This window comes from Antedon bifida, chromosome 4 (genome assembly GCF_963402885.1).
Source record: "Antedon bifida chromosome 4, ecAntBifi1.1, whole genome shotgun sequence".
Classification (NCBI taxonomy): domain Eukaryota; kingdom Metazoa; phylum Echinodermata; class Crinoidea; order Comatulida; family Antedonidae; genus Antedon; species Antedon bifida.
In genome coordinates, this window is record NC_136229.1 from 21,723,803 (window position 1) to 21,741,562 (window position 17,760).

A 17,760-nucleotide genomic window follows, 5' to 3' on the forward strand; every position below is an offset into this window, starting at 1 on the left:
GTTAAGAAAAGTTTATTTTTAGCCCTTTTCTATTCCAATTCAATATTTATACTTATTGGTTTAAAACGTCAGACAAGGCCAATATCAGGGAGAAGATTACCAGATACGGCACTGTATTTCTCTTACTCTGACTTCTTGAAGTTCTGTGTATGATGTGAGTATATTGTTTGTCTTTCAGATATTGGTTTGATTAACAGCATTAACGGTGACTACTACATAATATATTCAACATCTACACTGACGGAATGATTATCATCTCGTTTATAATTTCTAGCTTGATTTCTGTAGGTTTTACCAAATCTTACATTCAAATTCCACAGGAAAATACAGGTTAGTTACCGCAAGGGTTGTTTGATAGCCTAGGTTACCGTAAATATTGGAAAAGTGAACTTGTTGCAATGACAAATTAGGATAAGATAAGATATTAATGAGTTAATACTTTTATGAATTTCAGATACTGGGTACCGCCGCGTCTGTTACCATACCAACTGGTCTCAATATCGACCTGGTATTGGTCACTTTGAACCAGCTGACATCGACACGTCGCTATGTACTCATCTTATCTACTCTTTTGCGAAATGTGAGGATAACCAACTAAAGTGTTACGAATGGAACGACGAATCAACGGAATGGTCCAAAGGAAACTTTGAGAAATTCAACGAATTAAAATTACGAAACCGTAATTTGAAGACGCTCCTAGCGGTCGGAGGGTGGAACCATGCGTCGGAAGGCTTTACGACAATGGTCGCGTCAGATGCCTCTAGGGCTGCCTTTATTAACCAGACTATTCAGTACCTTAGGAAATGGGGATTTGACGGGTTAGATTTGGATTGGGAATACCCCTGTGCTAGAGGCGGAAGACCAGAAGATAAAAAGCGATTTACCGCATTAGTGAAGGTAATGGATGTCTATATTGGAACATTATTATAGTCACGTATAACAATTAAGTTTCAGGAGCACGGGACATTCTGTTGCTGCAATATAGATTGCATAATAGACACAATACTATCTGGCGTGATGTTGGGTAACCCGATATTTCTTGTCTTTAACTGCCAATATTATCTATTTTTTTAAGGAATTAAGGATAGCTTTTCATAAAGAAGTTGAACGTACGAAAGGAAAGGAAAGATTACTTCTTACGGCCGCCGTGGCAGCAGGAGAAGACAAAATAAGAGCCGGTTATGAAATCGGATTACTATCTGTGTGAGTAGATGCCTCTTTTTTGCCAAAAGTCGTATATGAAAGGAAAAGAATCGTGTTTCACAAAAATGGATCACGTGTTAATGTAATCATTAGATATATACGGCCTGGTCTTGTCACTCATGAACTTATATGCATTTACTTCTAATATCATGGTAAAATTTCACTTTTTATAACCTATTTTTGTCCACAGATATTTTGATTTTATTAGTGTTATGACATATGACCTGCACGGAAGTTGGGATCCAGTAACAGGAATGCACAGTGCTTTACACAGACATCCTTCTGAAAAGGGAGGACCTAATGCTAAGCTGAATCAGGTACAGTAGTTCTTGCAAAGATGTGTTTAAACACACTATTCGTACCTTATGCTTAAAGATGTATTGTTCTACAGAAATGATAAACTTTGTTAAGCTACAAAATAATCTATTAAGAGTCTGATTTATATATTAATCTTTATTTTTCATGTTTTTGGGGGACAATACATCTTTAAGTAGACCTTTCAGCATAAAGTTATATGGCCGTAGACAAGTGGTATAACAAATGCGGTAACAGAAGTAGTGAACAATGTTCATGTACTAATACACCAGCCTATACTATGTATACGGTAAACTTTTAGGTTGTGCATTCTTACTAACTTCGATCGTTACCTTATTTAGGCAAGTGCAATAAAAATGTGGATTGATGGTGGCACGCCACCAGGCAAATTAAATCTTGGTATTCCAACATATGGACGCACATTTAAACTGGAAGATGAATCCAATAATGGTGTTGGTGCGCCTGCTTCAGGAGGAGGTGACGCGGGTCAATTTACGCGGGAAAAGGGATTTCTGTCATATTACGAGGTAAGCATCGTCATTCAGAAAGGTATCGTCATCATCATTAAAATGATGCCAAAATCAATATTGTTAAACAATAAAATATACCGTAACTTGTTTTCGTCTTACGTGTTTTCGTTGACGTGTTTTAAAGCTTGAATTCCCAATTGGACGTCCACAGGGATTAACTGCATCGAAAGTAAATTGACCAATTACGACGATATGGACCATCCGAACTGTCCCATGTGATTGGTCAACTTATTTGCGTTGCTCCATGCCGGTACGTTGCGTCATGTGGGAGTGGGAACATATTATCAAGTCATAATTATGCAATACCTGCCATCAGAATTACATTATTGAATTTTCCTTACTTAAAGATTTGCCAGAAACTTGAAGCCGGCGGAACGAAAGTTTGGGATCCTGTTCGAAAGGTACCATACGCATACTGGGGAAACCAATGGGTATCGTACGATGACAAGACAAGCATCGCCCTCAAGGTGAATTAACATACATTACAAAATTTTTATTTTTATTCCAGTCATTACTGGAAACACTGAACATGAGATTATGGAATATTCCTCAATCCATGCACTGAATAAAGAACGATTAAACACGTCTTTCAGAGCGTTTAGTTTGTGTGGTATCACCGTGACGATTGATCTCTAATAATATTCTTTCTTGTCGATGTTAGGTTGACTGGATGAAAGACAAAGGTCTTGGTGGTGTCATGATTTGGGCTTTAGATCTGGATGACTACAACGGAAACTGTGGTGAGAATTGGCCTCTGATGAAGACAATTAAATCACAATTAGAAACAAGTAAGTATTAGTACCTATAGTATGCAATAGGTAACTTCTGTAATGCAGTCACAAGGTGATGTTGCGCTGTATAAGGTTAGGCTTATGGCATGCGTCACATGTGATACATGTGATACTGAGATAACGAGAATCAGCTAGATGTTGTGTTTAATCATAATGCTTATTATGTGTAATATACACCGTATACATCTTTTGTTCCAATAGACATACGTGCAGTAAACCCATCCGGAAATGAAGGTGATGTACAAACTGCTGCCATACCTACGACGCCAGCACCTACGACAACGTTTGACAGCTTCAGTTGTCTAGGAAAACCAACTGCTTTGTATCCAAATCCCAGTGACTGTACATCATACATAATCTGCATCAGTGGCTCTAGGCACGACGTGGAGTGCCAAAATGCTCTTCATTGGAACGCAGTGACCAACCAGTGTGATCCACCAGCCGTAGCAAATTGTGATACCACTACAACTACCGTCCCACCTCCAACGACTCTCCCACTTCCAACGACCATGACGTCATCCTATTGTCAAGGAATCACCGCCGATGGACTTGATGTATATCCGTCTGATTGTTCGAAGTTTTTCTTTTGTCATGAAGGAAGAGCGATTGACATAAAATCGTGCCGTTCTGGTAAACTCTTTGACCCACTGACACGCCTCTGTAAGAATGCCAATGAGGTAATTTGCGAAGATTCGTCAGCAGAGGCAGCAAAAGTGGAATCTGTATGTAAAGGCATGTATGGAGGTAGTCGAGTTCGTCATCCAACTGATTGCTCAAAGTACCACATTTGCAGAAATGGTGAGGTAGACGATACGCAATCATGCCCACCTGATATGCTGTTTAGCTCTATTCAACGATATTGCGACTGGCCTAACTTTGTTTTCTGTCGCAATAATCAACAACAAGAAGAAAATAGCAAAACTACACCTCATTCAACGACACAATTACCTCCAACGACACAATTACCTCCAACAACAGAAACACAAGTTATAAACGTAGACGAGTTCTGCTTATCACGGCAGAACGGTTACTACGCACATCCTTACGATTGTAACGGGTACATTCGTTGCTTACGCACCAGAACATACATAAAACAATGCTCACACAACCTATATTGGAATGAAAACGCGAATGCTTGTGATTGGCCACAGAATACCGTCTGCCGATCACAGACTGCAGCGCAGGTAGAAAATGACGCGATGGTAGATACTGCTGGCGCGTTCGCATGCTCTGGTCGAGCAGACGGCAAATATCCGGACTCTGCAGATGCACATAAATGGTATTGGTGCGTCTATGGTAAACTGCATCACATGACTTGTCCAGATAAACTTGTTTGGGACAATGATCTAAAAGTTTGCAACTGGTGAATATGAACAGTTGAACAGTTGAAATAGATTTAATGTCATTATTTGTACATGCCGCAGGCCATATTATTAGTTATTAGATTTGTGTAAAGTTCGTTCGGTAGAATTTAAAGATAAGTGAAAACCATCGTAGATTTATAAAATAAAACAAAGTGTGTATAGATTTATATTTTCGAAATAAAATCATTTTCTATATTGAAAACGTTGTGATCGTCTGGTTTGTTGACAGTGACCTGAGTCTGAGACAGTAGCTGAATATATCTTACAAGTTCGGAAATAAGCAGCTGCTGTGCACGATTTATTTTGCTAAAGATGTAAGTGACGTGGCTAACTGTCATCAGGCTGCACTCAACATGTTCTATGAAAATTGAAACTTTCGTGACGTGATAAATCCCAGTCAACAATAAAAACAATTATTATTATTATCGTGAAACACTTTTTAGTACTAAAAACACACTGTTTATTATAATATTGGAAGTTCTTACGACTGAAAATCACCTGTGCTGAACAGGTAACATACACGAACAAACAACATCAAAAAGTTTTACTCCGTAATGAAAATAGAGGGCGCAAGACAAAATCATAAAAACAATAGGAGAGGTGAAGTCTAGGCCTAGTAACAAACTGAAAATGGAAAGAGATGCAGATTTTCTTGGCCGTTACCGAAGCATTTCTGGAAAACTTAAAAGGTATTTTATAGAACAAACAAATAGTACGAATAGTCAAGTTATCAACATAAACCTTATGCTTAAAATTATGTAGTGTATTCACTTTTAAAACCATGTATAAGCTAGGCCCACTTACAGCTTGTTGCAGACTAACATGAAAATAGGTGACCGCGCCTAGGCCTACTTAATACCCGACCACTGCACTGCACTAGTTATACGCCTACCCCGGCCTAGCTACTGTATTCGGCAAGTGTTAGTAGAGGGATTTGAAGACAGGAGTTTTCTATCCTCTCCAACGATGGTTTATGTTTAAAATCACCTGAATGTGTATGGTATCCTAATAGTATAGTAATATACATACTACTACTACTACTAGGCATAGGCCTAGCCTAACTACTACATACAGTACCAATAATTCATTCATATCTGACTGTGTAGGCCTACATCATCATGATATATCAATGTATTCTAATTTATAACATATTTAATTTTTGTAGACGCTTTCTTCGTAAACCCAATGTTTCTGAAGCTATCGGACAATTCAGTAAGTTAAGTCTGCTTTTGTTAAAACGGACAAATTTTGTTAATGTCATCACATGCTATGTCATATTGATAATATCTTTATGTGGAAATATAATTAATATTAAAGATGTATTGTCCCTTAAAACACAAAAAATGAAAAAAAAAAATATTCTGAATTTAAATTGGCCATATCAAAGTAATATTAAAGGTATTCACATTAAGTCGAAAATTCGAGCCAAAAACAACAAGTTTACGTAATTAACAGGTAAATTAATTTGATTACATTTCGTCTGGAAAATCATCACAAGCGAAAGTAAACAAAGATTTCAAACCACGAGTATGCATTATACATGATGCTAATTAGGATTGTTTACAACTCGTCGCGGTTGAGAAGGTGTTTTCACACAGATCGCGAGGAAGTTTTATGATTATGCATACAGAGCCAAACAAGCGCGTTGTATTATGAGATATGTTTTGATCGAAAACTTTGACTGGAAGTCAAAGTTATTTTTTGAACAAAAAAATGTCTGTATTTCGGTTAAATAATTTTTTTTTTTTACTAATTTTTGGTGAAAGTTAATAACTATTATGATACTTCAAAATGACCCACTTTTTTTCGAAATTTAAAAAAAAAAATTTTTTTTGAATTGGTCAAAGGGACAATACATCTTTAATATTATACTTTATAATATTAAGTTAATTTAATTGGTGCCTTTTTTACAGATGCTTTAGGGAAAGTGCTTGAACTGCAGGAATGTTCCCAATATGCTGGACTCTGCTGCTTAGCAATGGCAAGGTAAAGTTATCAGAGAAATTCGAAAGTTACCTCTGTACATTGCTCTCTCATGTTTCAGATGGTACTAAGGCTGAGCTAACTCTCAGACTTTCATTATGAAAATTTTCAACAAAACAAAATTGTCTGAATTTTACAATTAAACCAGGGAGTGAATTTTTATTTTGAAAAACAAATTCTACAAAAACATTAAAATTCATGTTATGTCCATTTTAATTTATTGTTTATATTAATCAGGTGTGAACACACCTTAGCTAATGCACCGGGAGAAGCAAGTGCTCTTGTGAACGCAGCACAACATTTCCTGGAGGCAGAAAATGTTGATCAAAGTACAAGTTGTCCAAACTTTGAAGAACACCTATCAGCTGCCATCAACTGCTATGGTCATGCAATTAAGGTACGAGAAACTATTTATAGATATGTTGGAATATATCTTTTATGTAACTTACTATTGAATGAAAGACTAAACATTTTGGCAAATGTAAGCCTAATGCAGGTCAAATTAATGAATCATTGAAATGACATGTACTTATCTCTTGTAATGATAAGAACGAGTGAAAACTCATGAGGTAGATTTTGCTAAGCATACTTGATGTCACAGAAATTTACGGCAACGGCTGTACGGCTGTATCATATGTACAATCGTTGTCAAAATAATATGGTTCTCTGTAAAGTTGTCCTAAGCTCCTTTACGTTGAAACTTCACAATGTTCTACTTTAATAATTTATTTTTGTTATTTTCAGGTGTATATTGAACAGAAACAACCTGCCTTGGCTGCAACATTGTGTCTAAGATTGGCCAACAGTTTAAAGGTAAAACATTTTCCATATCTCCACCACCCACCACAACAATGTACAATCAATTCTTCTAGAAATTTCTCTTTTTAAGAAGTCCAAGAAGATTAAATACATATTCCAAAGGAAAATAACGAAATGTAAAAAAGTTCTCTTCTACTTGCATTTAATATTTTATTTTCTAAATACATTATTGATTTTTAAAGGGCTTAAAGAAATCTGGCGAGGCCTCACTACACTACCAGCGTGCAGCACAGTTACAGTATCAGGTACACTATAAATAAAAATACCCTGTTACTGTATTATAATACATTGAAAACATGTACAGTATATATAAATTGATGAGGGGACATATATGATCGAGAAACATTTTCGTTTCTATTACATACATTTATTTCTTACTTTATTTAACCTTGTTTGTTGAGGGTGACCCAAAAAGGACAGTCATAGGGTCATAATAAAAATATAACAAAGAAAAACAATCACAAAATAAAGCATACATTTTTTATTTTTTTTATAAAAAGACTCAAAATACAACTCATAGTTGAAATGAAGAGCTTACATATGAAAATGATAATTCACATAAAACAAAGTTAAACGAAGAAAAAACACATTAAGGCCTATGATACAGTAATAATTACTGTATAATTCATTAAACTTAAAATTACTATAAAAATTGCACAAAGATCAAAAGATAAGATTAATAATTACAAATTCTTAAATATTTACAATTTAAAAAAATAGAGACTAATATTATTAATCACATTATTTTTATACACCAATAATATATATGTATAATTCATTTAAACTAAAAATTACTATAAAAATTGCACAAAGATCAAATTCAAAGGATGATATTAATAATTACAAATTCTTATATATTTACAAATTTAAAAAATTGAATCTTATTACTAATATGTGTTAGTGTGTAATTATTATTTCCTTATAGAATCCGCTGGATTGTTTGCATTCAATGAGCCAAGTAGCTGATTGTAAGATCGAGTTATGTAAGTTATATTTTTTGTTATAATCCAAATTATAGTTTACTCCAATTTATATGTTGCTAGCCCGGGTGTGGACCCATTTTCCCCATGACAATGCTTGTTATTACTGTATATGTACACATGTTCTGAATATGAGCACTGTTTCAATACTTTGATTATTTATATATTATTTACACAGTGCTAGGCAACACAATTGATTTCCATGTACATAGCAAATTAGCTATTAGGACATATGTTTACATAAATTATATTTGCTGCTTTCTTCCTATTTCCAAATTAAAATGTCTGCACAATTTGTAATACAGTATATTTTAATCAAAGTGTAAAGGTATAAGAATAATTTGTTATATAAATTATTTATTTATATAAAATTGTAGTCATTATCAGAGCTTTCATTTGTCAGGTGACTATGATGGTGCACTGGCCGTGATGACAGAGATGGAATATTTAGCCCGAGAGAGAATGACCATTGGAGTGAATGGTCGTCCAGTTGGAGCCTTCCTGGACATACTGTCCAACTGTGAGATCAGTAGAGTGCTGCTTCTTATGCTATTACAGGTTGGGTTTTAACATTACTCTCATTTATAGAATGCAACCAAATTAATATGTAAAACTATTTCTAAACTACTTGCATAAACTATTATTATTATTTTTAGCCAACACCTCAGAGAATCCGACCTGAGCATGCTCAGACGCTAGAACGATACTCGTGGGAGAGTAATGAAGATTCAACTCCAGGTAAAATCATTTATTAAACTTTTGCTTTTTGTTATAAAAGTTGCTAAATTTCATGTTTTGTTTTTCAGATTGTTTAAGTGAAACATTATTTCTACTACTCCAGTCATTAGTTGTAAGTAACTTTTGTTTGCACACAAAATAAATATACACAAACTATTCATGTGAAGCTTAGAGAAAATATTAGAATATTTTGTACCCAGGATATTTCTTTTCGTACATAACCCCTCATGAAACGTCACAAAATAAACATGAATATTCATTAGTCATATCCATAAGTTGTGATGTAAGAATTGATCTAACTACAATTCGCTAATGAACATGATTTCCATCAAGCCGATGGAATAGACTACAGTATGGACTTGCATGTCGATGTATGGGGTTCGAATCTCACGAGCAACTTCTTTTTACTTTATAGTGAGAGAGATTATTTAGAGGGTTAGGTTTAGTTATATTTAGGAAGTAGTTCGACTATCTTTCACATAAGTAGTCCCCAACTTATGTACGAAAAAAAAAATCGCACCCAGAACGCCCCATACTAAATGACAAGCATCTTAAACCCCTTTTCACATCGCCTGACAAAACTCCAGAGAGTTTTTCTAGATGGTGTGAAAGAGGTACTAACCACCAGGCTATAGTGCGAATGTGTACTGTATAGTAAGTATTTCTTATGTGTTTCGTTTAGATGGCTTGTCAATCTAGAGATACTGAAGCATTAACTGCATTACAACAAGATCTATGGTGAGACATTCTATGAATTATATCTTCTAAATTAATTATAGTATGTATATCCACAGTACGGGTATGGATATTGTCATGCATTCAGGTAGTATTAGGCTTGGAAAATTAAATCAACTGGTATAGTAACTGGCTACGTTTCACAATCTATCCAGGTCGTATCATTAGGCTGAATAATGATGTAAATTTGCGACGATTGGTCTGTGACTCGTGACAGGGGCGAGGAGTATCCACAGTAAATACAGTCTGAAAAATAAGCCTTATGTTTAATAAAAAGCTATATGAAATTTCTGTTTTATTTTTCTTTAGGCCTTTATTATCGTCGACACATAATCACCTTTTACATCTTATAATCAAGACACTTAGCAATCCAGCCACTCTCAGTATGGAAGAAACGTAGACGATTTACACATGACAGATTTTTCTTTTTTTTTTTGTGGTCTCTATGTACTCATGTACACTCATATGTTGTCAATATTATATTTGAACTTAATTTTTAGATATAATTAAGTTATAATATAAATAATTATGTATATGTTAATATATTAAACTGTGCAATAATGTACATTTGAAAAAAGCTAGTTTTGATTATTTCATTCTTTCACTTAAGTACAATAGTATAATCATCAATGGAAGTTGATTTATTTTAACTCATAAAACTCGATCTATCTTTGACTAATTGTAGAACTACACCTGGACATGGCTGTCTTTTAACTAATGTTATTGTCAAATTATATTCTCCATATTTCAACATTTAACATTACTTTCACATATTAGCAAAACGTTTCGTTATTAAGTTGCACCATATACTTTCCCAGAGTCATATATATGGCTCTGTACTTGCCCCGCAAAAGGTACGCCCTCTATATGGTATTACATCCAACAATAACCGCAATAACTAATCCAGGGCAGTGTAAAGGTATTCCCTTGGTGGTGACAACAACAACAACGTGATATATGATTCTACCAGCAACACCAACTCTCACTTGCTCTATAAATAACTCTCGACACATAAAAGGCGATAACGACATGTTTGGTAAACAATTCTTTAGGGGGTGCGTGCCATCCAATCATAGAACGGCACGGAAGATATTGACCAATCAAAATCGTCATATAAATATCATGAATATGAATATTATTACCTAATTTAAATATTAGCTAAATAGATCAAATTATAGTGACCTGATGTGACCCCAACGATAGTGTAATAACCGGGCATGGAAAAAACATATACACCAGTAATACGATATAAAGATAATAGCTTTCGGATGTGATAAACTCTACAACACCTAAAAAAAGGTGCTGTATTATTAATTTGTAGAAGCAGTTCTAGTACTGTGTACACTCTGGCCATTCTAAAAGTTCTAACAAATTCCCATATTTTCTTTCACCTTCTTTTCTATTTACCCATAAATATAAATTATAAACATTGTAACATACAATAATAATACTTACATCAAGGAAAGGTAGCTCAAGTTCAGCCCCTAAACATTGAAATATAAATAGTTATATAGTTTACAATGCAACTAGAATTTATTGTGACAAATCAAAATGTGTTTATGCTAGAAAAGCTTTAAGGCCTATATATTTTTAAATATATATATTGTTTTTAAACAATTAAATTAAATGCATATGAAACATATACTTTTAGTAACAATTTCGGCTTTATATTCAAATTTATAGTTGGAAACTTAAAAATGTCACTACTACAAATTTGGAAAAAGAAGTCCGTATGTTTATTTATTTTCTACATAATGATTTCTTCCATCTTCATAACATTTGTGTAACGAAAATGAACTTGCCCTAATTTCTAACCAAATTACCTCTGCCAACTCAACCATGAAATTAGCCCGCTTATCCCATCCATGGACCTTTATAATTTATAGGTTCATGGTTAAACGTATATTGCTTGAAGACCAATGACAAAAACGGAAATTGCCATGGAATACAATCTGTGAAATTGATAATAACAATGTTAACATCTAGGTAAGGCGTAAGGTCTAGGCCTACGTATGAATTCCCAAAATGAAGTATTCGTAACAAACAATATTAATTGCCATTCTCATCCATATACGATTTAGCCTGGGGTGGGTTTCATCAAGGTCAAAATTAACTATATATAGATATTAGCTGTTTATTCCTGGCATATAGGCCTATGTATATATTGCACAAAAAAAAAGGAAGAAAAAAAGGTTATTTAATTAACAAATCCCGGAAGGCAAATACTGAAAAACAGAAATGACAATTCAATGGAAATACTGTATAAATAAAATAAATAGACGATGATCAAAGAGCTAACATAAATGAAAACAGTCACAATAGAGGTACCAACAATTCATTATTATTTATATAAACACTAAACCCTTCAATAAACACATTGGATTCAACCAAAACGAATTAAAAGCAATTTAAATTATATATATCCTCATTATCATAATTTGTCCGGAGAAAAGTGTAAACTTAACACGGTAATTCGATACCTATTAATTTATACCGGATAGAGTTCACAATGTAAAAGTTGAAAATTGATGATTGGCTATCATTGATTTGCACAGACTTAGGAATGATTCTGTCATAGATTATATCATAAACATATGCCTCGGCCTATAAGTCAAAGAAGATGCATCGACACGTGTATTCAAATTACAGTACTGTAATTACAAATTGTAATGACAAATTTAAACAAGTTTGCAGATCTAGAATCGAGTCTTGGACTGGAGTATACTATGTTTTTCTCCTTAATTATAACTCTTACCACTCATTTGTTAATATTCTTGAGTTGTTGACTCAATTAATATGATTTTAGAAGTCGAATTTAAACTGATTGTTCAGAAGAAATAGCATATTATTATTACTGATAATAATAATATCAGTAGGCCTATCTTTTAATCTATAAAATTATGTATATAACCTAGCTTTTAATGTATTTTTGTGTATTTTGTTGTAATCTTCTGAATTTGTATAGTATATCTATTTTGTATATTTCATGCCAGTTTCAAATGTATTTCCATTTTATATTACTATGGACAATAAAATAATATCAGTATCAGTATCAGTAAGCTATAATTAATTAAATTGTGTTTTGTGATTATAATGCTTGTTATGAAAGATAACATTTTTCTAATTGCCCAGGCTGTCTGCAATCGACATCCCTGGATTAAACTATTGTTATATTGTCGGTTTTTTTAAAGAATCGAACTTGTTATGAACTTTTTAAAATCCTTTAATTGAGTAATTGAATCGTTTTAAGTACAATGACCAAACTGTCCACAGGTTTAAAAATACAATGAACTTTAACTGTCCTCTTTTTAACGTGTGACAACAATTCATTTCAATTTATATTGTTGTTTCAGCAACAACGTTTCCATTTTCTATCAGTATCACATGGATTCTCTCCATTCTCATCTCTCTTTTTTTGTTGATTTATTGAATTAATTGATAGCATTCTGTCATGTAATTGTGTTATAAGAAACAAATGAGGAGAGTTCTGGGGTTACATTACGACCTTTAAAATTGTAAAATGCTACTTCATCATCAACATGGTACTGTTCAGAAACGTACTCGTTTTCCAGTTTACAAGTTGGCAGCTTCGTTGTTCTTTTCTGTGATATGATGTATGAATTTGAAACCAAACCAGTTCAGTAATATCTCCATGCTTTCTTTTAATCGCATTCTGTTTCACGTATTACCAGTCAAACATAAATGAGGAGTATTCCGAGGTTACATTACGAACTTCAACAGTGTAAAGTGTCACTTCATAATTCAACATGGTTTATTGTTCAGCACATTTGTCAGAGAATTTCCTACAAGTTGGCGGCTTCGATGTTTCTTTTCTGTGATGTGTATAGGAATTTGAAAATAAAGAAAATATTTCAATTTTCATGGTCTTATATTTTTTTTAATGTTTTATTTATTTTTTCTTTTTAAAGTTTAAAATAACATTTTCTCTCTTAAAGTTAAACTCACGATGTATCTCTCAACCTGTAACTTTACATTAAAATTATATAATTGGCAGTTGAACCTTAACGTAATTTTTTAATTTTTCCACAGAAAATACAACCAAATGTATACAATAAGCCTATATATATATCTCATGTATTGTAAATGTAACTTTACTATTATACATTCCTTAACAAATTCAGTAAAGTTTTACACTCTGTTTACGAGAGCAAACATTGTCAGAATGTCGTCAGTGCATAAAAAAAATATATATTCTTTTAAAAAACAAAAATCTTTATCCCCTTCAGGATCGTTAATCTATCAACTAATACTGAAAGTGGTAAAGAATGTTTAACATCACATGAACAACATTGATGTTAAAAGAAAAACATTTCAACATTTCTTCTTCCGTAACACAGACAGATTGATGATTTTTTTGACCTATGACCTATTAAGCTTGAACCGAAATAACTGTGGGGTAAATGTGGCTGTAAACAGACAACTTTGAATAAACAGTATAATACTGTAGAGTCAACAGTTAACTTGACTTTCTACTAGTATATATCATATTACCAATGGCATATGGTGGTATTTATATAACTTGAATAGGCCTATATTTAAATCATAATGGCCGTATTCCTCAAACACTAATTTTTAAACTAAAAAAAAATGTCTATAAAAGTGAAAACACTTTTTAAAGTGTAATTAACATTACATTGGTGGTATTTATATAACTTGAATAGGCCTATATTTAAATCACATGGCCGCATTCCCCAATCAAGGGAACCACTAATTTAAAAAAAAAAAATGTCTATAAAAGTGAAAACACCTTCATTAAATTAAAATAGAGTACTAACTATTGGTGAATATGGCCTCTCTGGCTTCTAACAGAGAATACACTTTCGGTATGACAACATTTTTATATCCAATATAATTTATATTTAACAAAAAGATAAACCATTTACACATTTTCGGTAAACATTCATTATAAAATTCGGAAAACTGCAGTTTTTCTACCTACCAATTATATAACAATGATAAAGTTTTAATAATTTTAAACAGTTCATATTACTATAGGCAGGTTTAAGCCCAATTATTCAATATCAATTAAAAAGCACCAACTTTTTTTTATTATTCAATCAAAATGTTCTTTAAAAAATGGTCAACTTCTATGTAGAATAAAAAGTGCATAAAAAAGCACAACATTTATCATTTTATTTTTGGTATTTCTTTCTATTATTCAGCGTATGTATCTTAATTTATACCAGAATTAAATTTACAAACAATCAAATCCATTCAGCTTTTAAAGCTTACTTAACTTTCATCTAAAAAAGAAAATTATTTGTTGTTGTTTTCTAATAATAAAAATAAACAAATTCAAACAAGTAAATTATTAAGCTTGTTTTCTATTTGTCTCATAATTCAATTAAAATAATTCTTTGTAGATAAAATTAAACCTTCTACGGTCTTTTTTTAAATAAAAAGTATTCTTCTCTGATAAAAAGTCTTTTTCATGCAGCACTTTAAAAATACAGTATTATTTGTGCAGCAGCTTTCACCTAACTTCACTGATGATAATTTATCCCTTCAGCGTGCTACTTGACCCTACACAAAGTTCAAAGTTCATGTCTTCCTCTGTAAAGGTCTTGTGTTCTTTATGTATCATCCAGGGTTCACATCAAGGCAAGCAACAAGTTTGCAGCATCAAATGCAGCTAGCTCAACCTCTGCAACTTTGACTCAAACGTTCAAGTCTGTTAGTTCTTCCATATTTTCTTCTAACTTAATTGGTTTTGTATTCTCTGTGAAGAAAAGACATCAAGTTAAATCTATACAAATTTACTATATGTTTTCAGTATGGGTCAGTAGGTGTCGTGATAATATTTAAAAATTGTACGGTGCTATATCTAAGTGGGGTGCATAGGACTTAAAACCACCGTTTATCCTTAATTCTTGAACCTCATAGCAGGCACTCCCACCGTTTGACACCTCTGCATTTCCTTCTTGAATTATAGGCCCTTTTTATGGATATTTGTTATCATTATCAACTTACTTGGTGTGACAAACCACGGACATGGGTACTCCTTTGTAAGTATTCTCAATCCAATACAAAAGATGATGAAAGCGATCACACCACAGATTGCTGCCATATCCCCAAGACTCATCACTGTTCCACTACTCTCTGCAGAAAAGAAACACATTTTGTTAGTAAACACTGCATCATGTGTATAATCAAAGAAATTTTTGCATATGGTTATTAAAATAAAAATAAAAGAATTTATAAAACAAATATATTGATATATACACAGAAAAATTCTAAAGCTCGGAGTACACTATCAAACTAGTTTGACAAAACAAGGGTGATGTGCCCAAATATGGTAGTGGTTCGACATCATCATGTCCATATATGGGCACATCACATTTTTCTGTCACATAAAGTTTGATAGTGTATACAGAGCTTATACACACTATATCTAGAGATTCCTGAAGCAGATGCACCAATACAAAGCATCAGCATAGATGCAGAGGCTTCCTATTATTATGTGCTGTGTGTAGAGCTTAGCCATATGTGTTCAGTTGCCTTTTGTGTTTCCTGCCAACTTACCTTTGTTTTCTTGCACATCTAGATCAGTTGATGTATTGACGTCATTCTCATGCAACATTGTAGCAACTACGCCTGTACCCTGCACTTTGGAATCTTCTAAGTTAACATCCAAAACATTAGACACGATGTCTGTTTTTGTTGGCTTCAAATCTAAAGATTCATAAATTAACAATTAATAAATATGCAATATTTAAACAGCTTGTGAGTAAATTACGTAATATTCCCAACAATACTGTAATAGAGTAAGTAATACTAAACAGTAAGAAAAACCATTTGTTCCATCTATTTATGATGCTCAATTTGATCCATTTATCTAGTTGCATGTACAAAAATCATTAATCTTATAAAACACGGCACAAGTACTTGTTTGTCATAGACAGAACGAATCCATTCCCATTCACAAGGGACGCACAAGAGAGAAAAGCAATATGCTCTAGGCAGTACAGTTAAATATTGCTAAAATTTGTCTTTGTTCACGATTGCATATGCTGCCTCACAAAACAACTTGTATTGTTTCATGTTTAAAGTGTGCCTAGATGAGGTCACAATGGGGTCACAGAGTTCTATGATCTTCCCAAGGACACAAAGGACCCAGAATTATTTGTTTTTAATTAACTTTTTACTGGAGTGAATATGTTACAGCATAGTTAGTAGTATACAGATACAGATATATTGCTAATTTGTTATATTAAAAATTATATGCTGCTATATACAACAAAGAAATGTAAAAAAAAATGTAGTTTTATTTAAAAATGTGAATATTATATTCAATATTTATAATTCAATTCCTGTACAGCATTTAAAAAAACAATAGAATTTTAAAAACAATGTACTATGTTCATAAAAATTAATAATATTCTCACTGGTTGAATAATCAAGTTTATTTAATATGTTAACAGCAAGAAAAATAAAGGAAATGATAGAACAGAAGAACATTAATAAAATATAAAAAAGACCATTTTTTCACACCATGAAACAAGACCCTGGGAAATTTTAAATTAGGCCTAATTAATAATAGGCAAATAAAGTAATGCAAAATAACAAACAAAACAAAGTGAAAATGTGAAAAATACCTGAACATTGATGAGCACACTCAAAGCTGGAAAAGATTTCAGAATATGAATCGCAAATATTTTCACATGGAACACACATTTCATTCATACAAGCTTGCAAATTTGGACATATATTCTTCTTAGAACATTTCAAATCATCGGCAAAAACGACTTGTCCAATAAAGACACAGACACTGATCACAAATAAGGTAGAGGATGAAATGATGCTAGTGGAAGACATGTTGAATGCTAAAGAAAAAGAAACAGAAAAAATGGTTGTAAATTGAATCTGTGTGAGCTGAGGTAGATGATGTTCTCGCAGTTCCCGCGCCCCATCTGCTCTCATTCCCCCGCGGGATAAGGTTTTAAATCCCCGTGTCCGTCAAGAGAATGTTGAACACTTTAAAATGTCAATCAAATATTTGTTAATACAACTTTAAGTAAAATCACTTACTGTTTTATAACTCTACGTATAGTTTTCTATGTGTTTCTTCGAGAAGTTCAATAACCAACTGACACAGCTGGGTTTTAAATACCGGATAATTTAAACGTTGCCATAACCATGTACCTGGGAATAATTAAATCACGCCACGATTCAGTTCCCGACGATAGAGGGCGACATGCTTTTTTAAACTTCGCAGTTTTTTTGTCATTTGTTTTTTTAATATCAAAATGTAGAAAATCCTTTTTTAATGCGATTAGTTATA

At 32.9% G+C, this 17,760-nt stretch overlaps 3 protein-coding genes across 3 annotated transcripts; 2 read left to right on the forward strand and 1 right to left on the reverse strand.

Annotated features, from left to right (window-relative positions):
• Nucleotides 1-194: 194 nt before the first annotated feature.
• LOC144839678 (acidic mammalian chitinase-like) lies at nt 195-4,390 on the forward strand. Its single transcript, XM_078695131.1, has 8 exons — nt 195-330; nt 455-897; nt 1,076-1,203; nt 1,394-1,520; nt 1,860-2,045; nt 2,396-2,515; nt 2,710-2,836; nt 3,041-4,390. Exons 1-8 carry the CDS (start codon nt 246-248, stop codon nt 4,204-4,206), a joined length of 2,382 nt encoding a protein of 793 aa, XP_078551257.1. The 5' UTR covers nt 195-245; the 3' UTR covers nt 4,207-4,390.
• Nucleotides 4,391-4,803: 413 nt separating this feature from the next.
• On the forward strand, nt 4,804-10,035 carry LOC144839697 (40-kDa huntingtin-associated protein-like). The gene is made up of 12 exons (XM_078695159.1): nt 4,804-4,892; nt 5,369-5,415; nt 6,117-6,189; nt 6,424-6,583; nt 6,931-6,999; nt 7,188-7,250; nt 7,931-7,988; nt 8,389-8,543; nt 8,642-8,723; nt 8,792-8,835; nt 9,406-9,461; nt 9,768-10,035. The coding sequence occupies exons 1-12, from the start codon at nt 4,834-4,836 to the stop codon at nt 9,856-9,858; spliced, it is 957 nt and encodes a 318-aa protein (XP_078551285.1). The 5' UTR covers nt 4,804-4,833; the 3' UTR covers nt 9,859-10,035.
• A 3,310-nt stretch (nt 10,036-13,345) lies between these two features.
• On the reverse strand, nt 13,346-17,628 carry LOC144840813 (uncharacterized). Its single transcript, XM_078696854.1, has 5 exons — nt 17,508-17,628; nt 17,075-17,302; nt 16,002-16,151; nt 15,450-15,578; nt 13,346-15,198 (listed from the first exon to the last, which is right to left on the reverse strand). Exons 2-5 carry the CDS (start codon nt 17,292-17,294, stop codon nt 15,137-15,139), a joined length of 561 nt encoding a protein of 186 aa, XP_078552980.1. The 5' UTR covers nt 17,295-17,302; nt 17,508-17,628; the 3' UTR covers nt 13,346-15,136.
• Between the last annotated feature and the right edge of the window lie 132 nt (nt 17,629-17,760).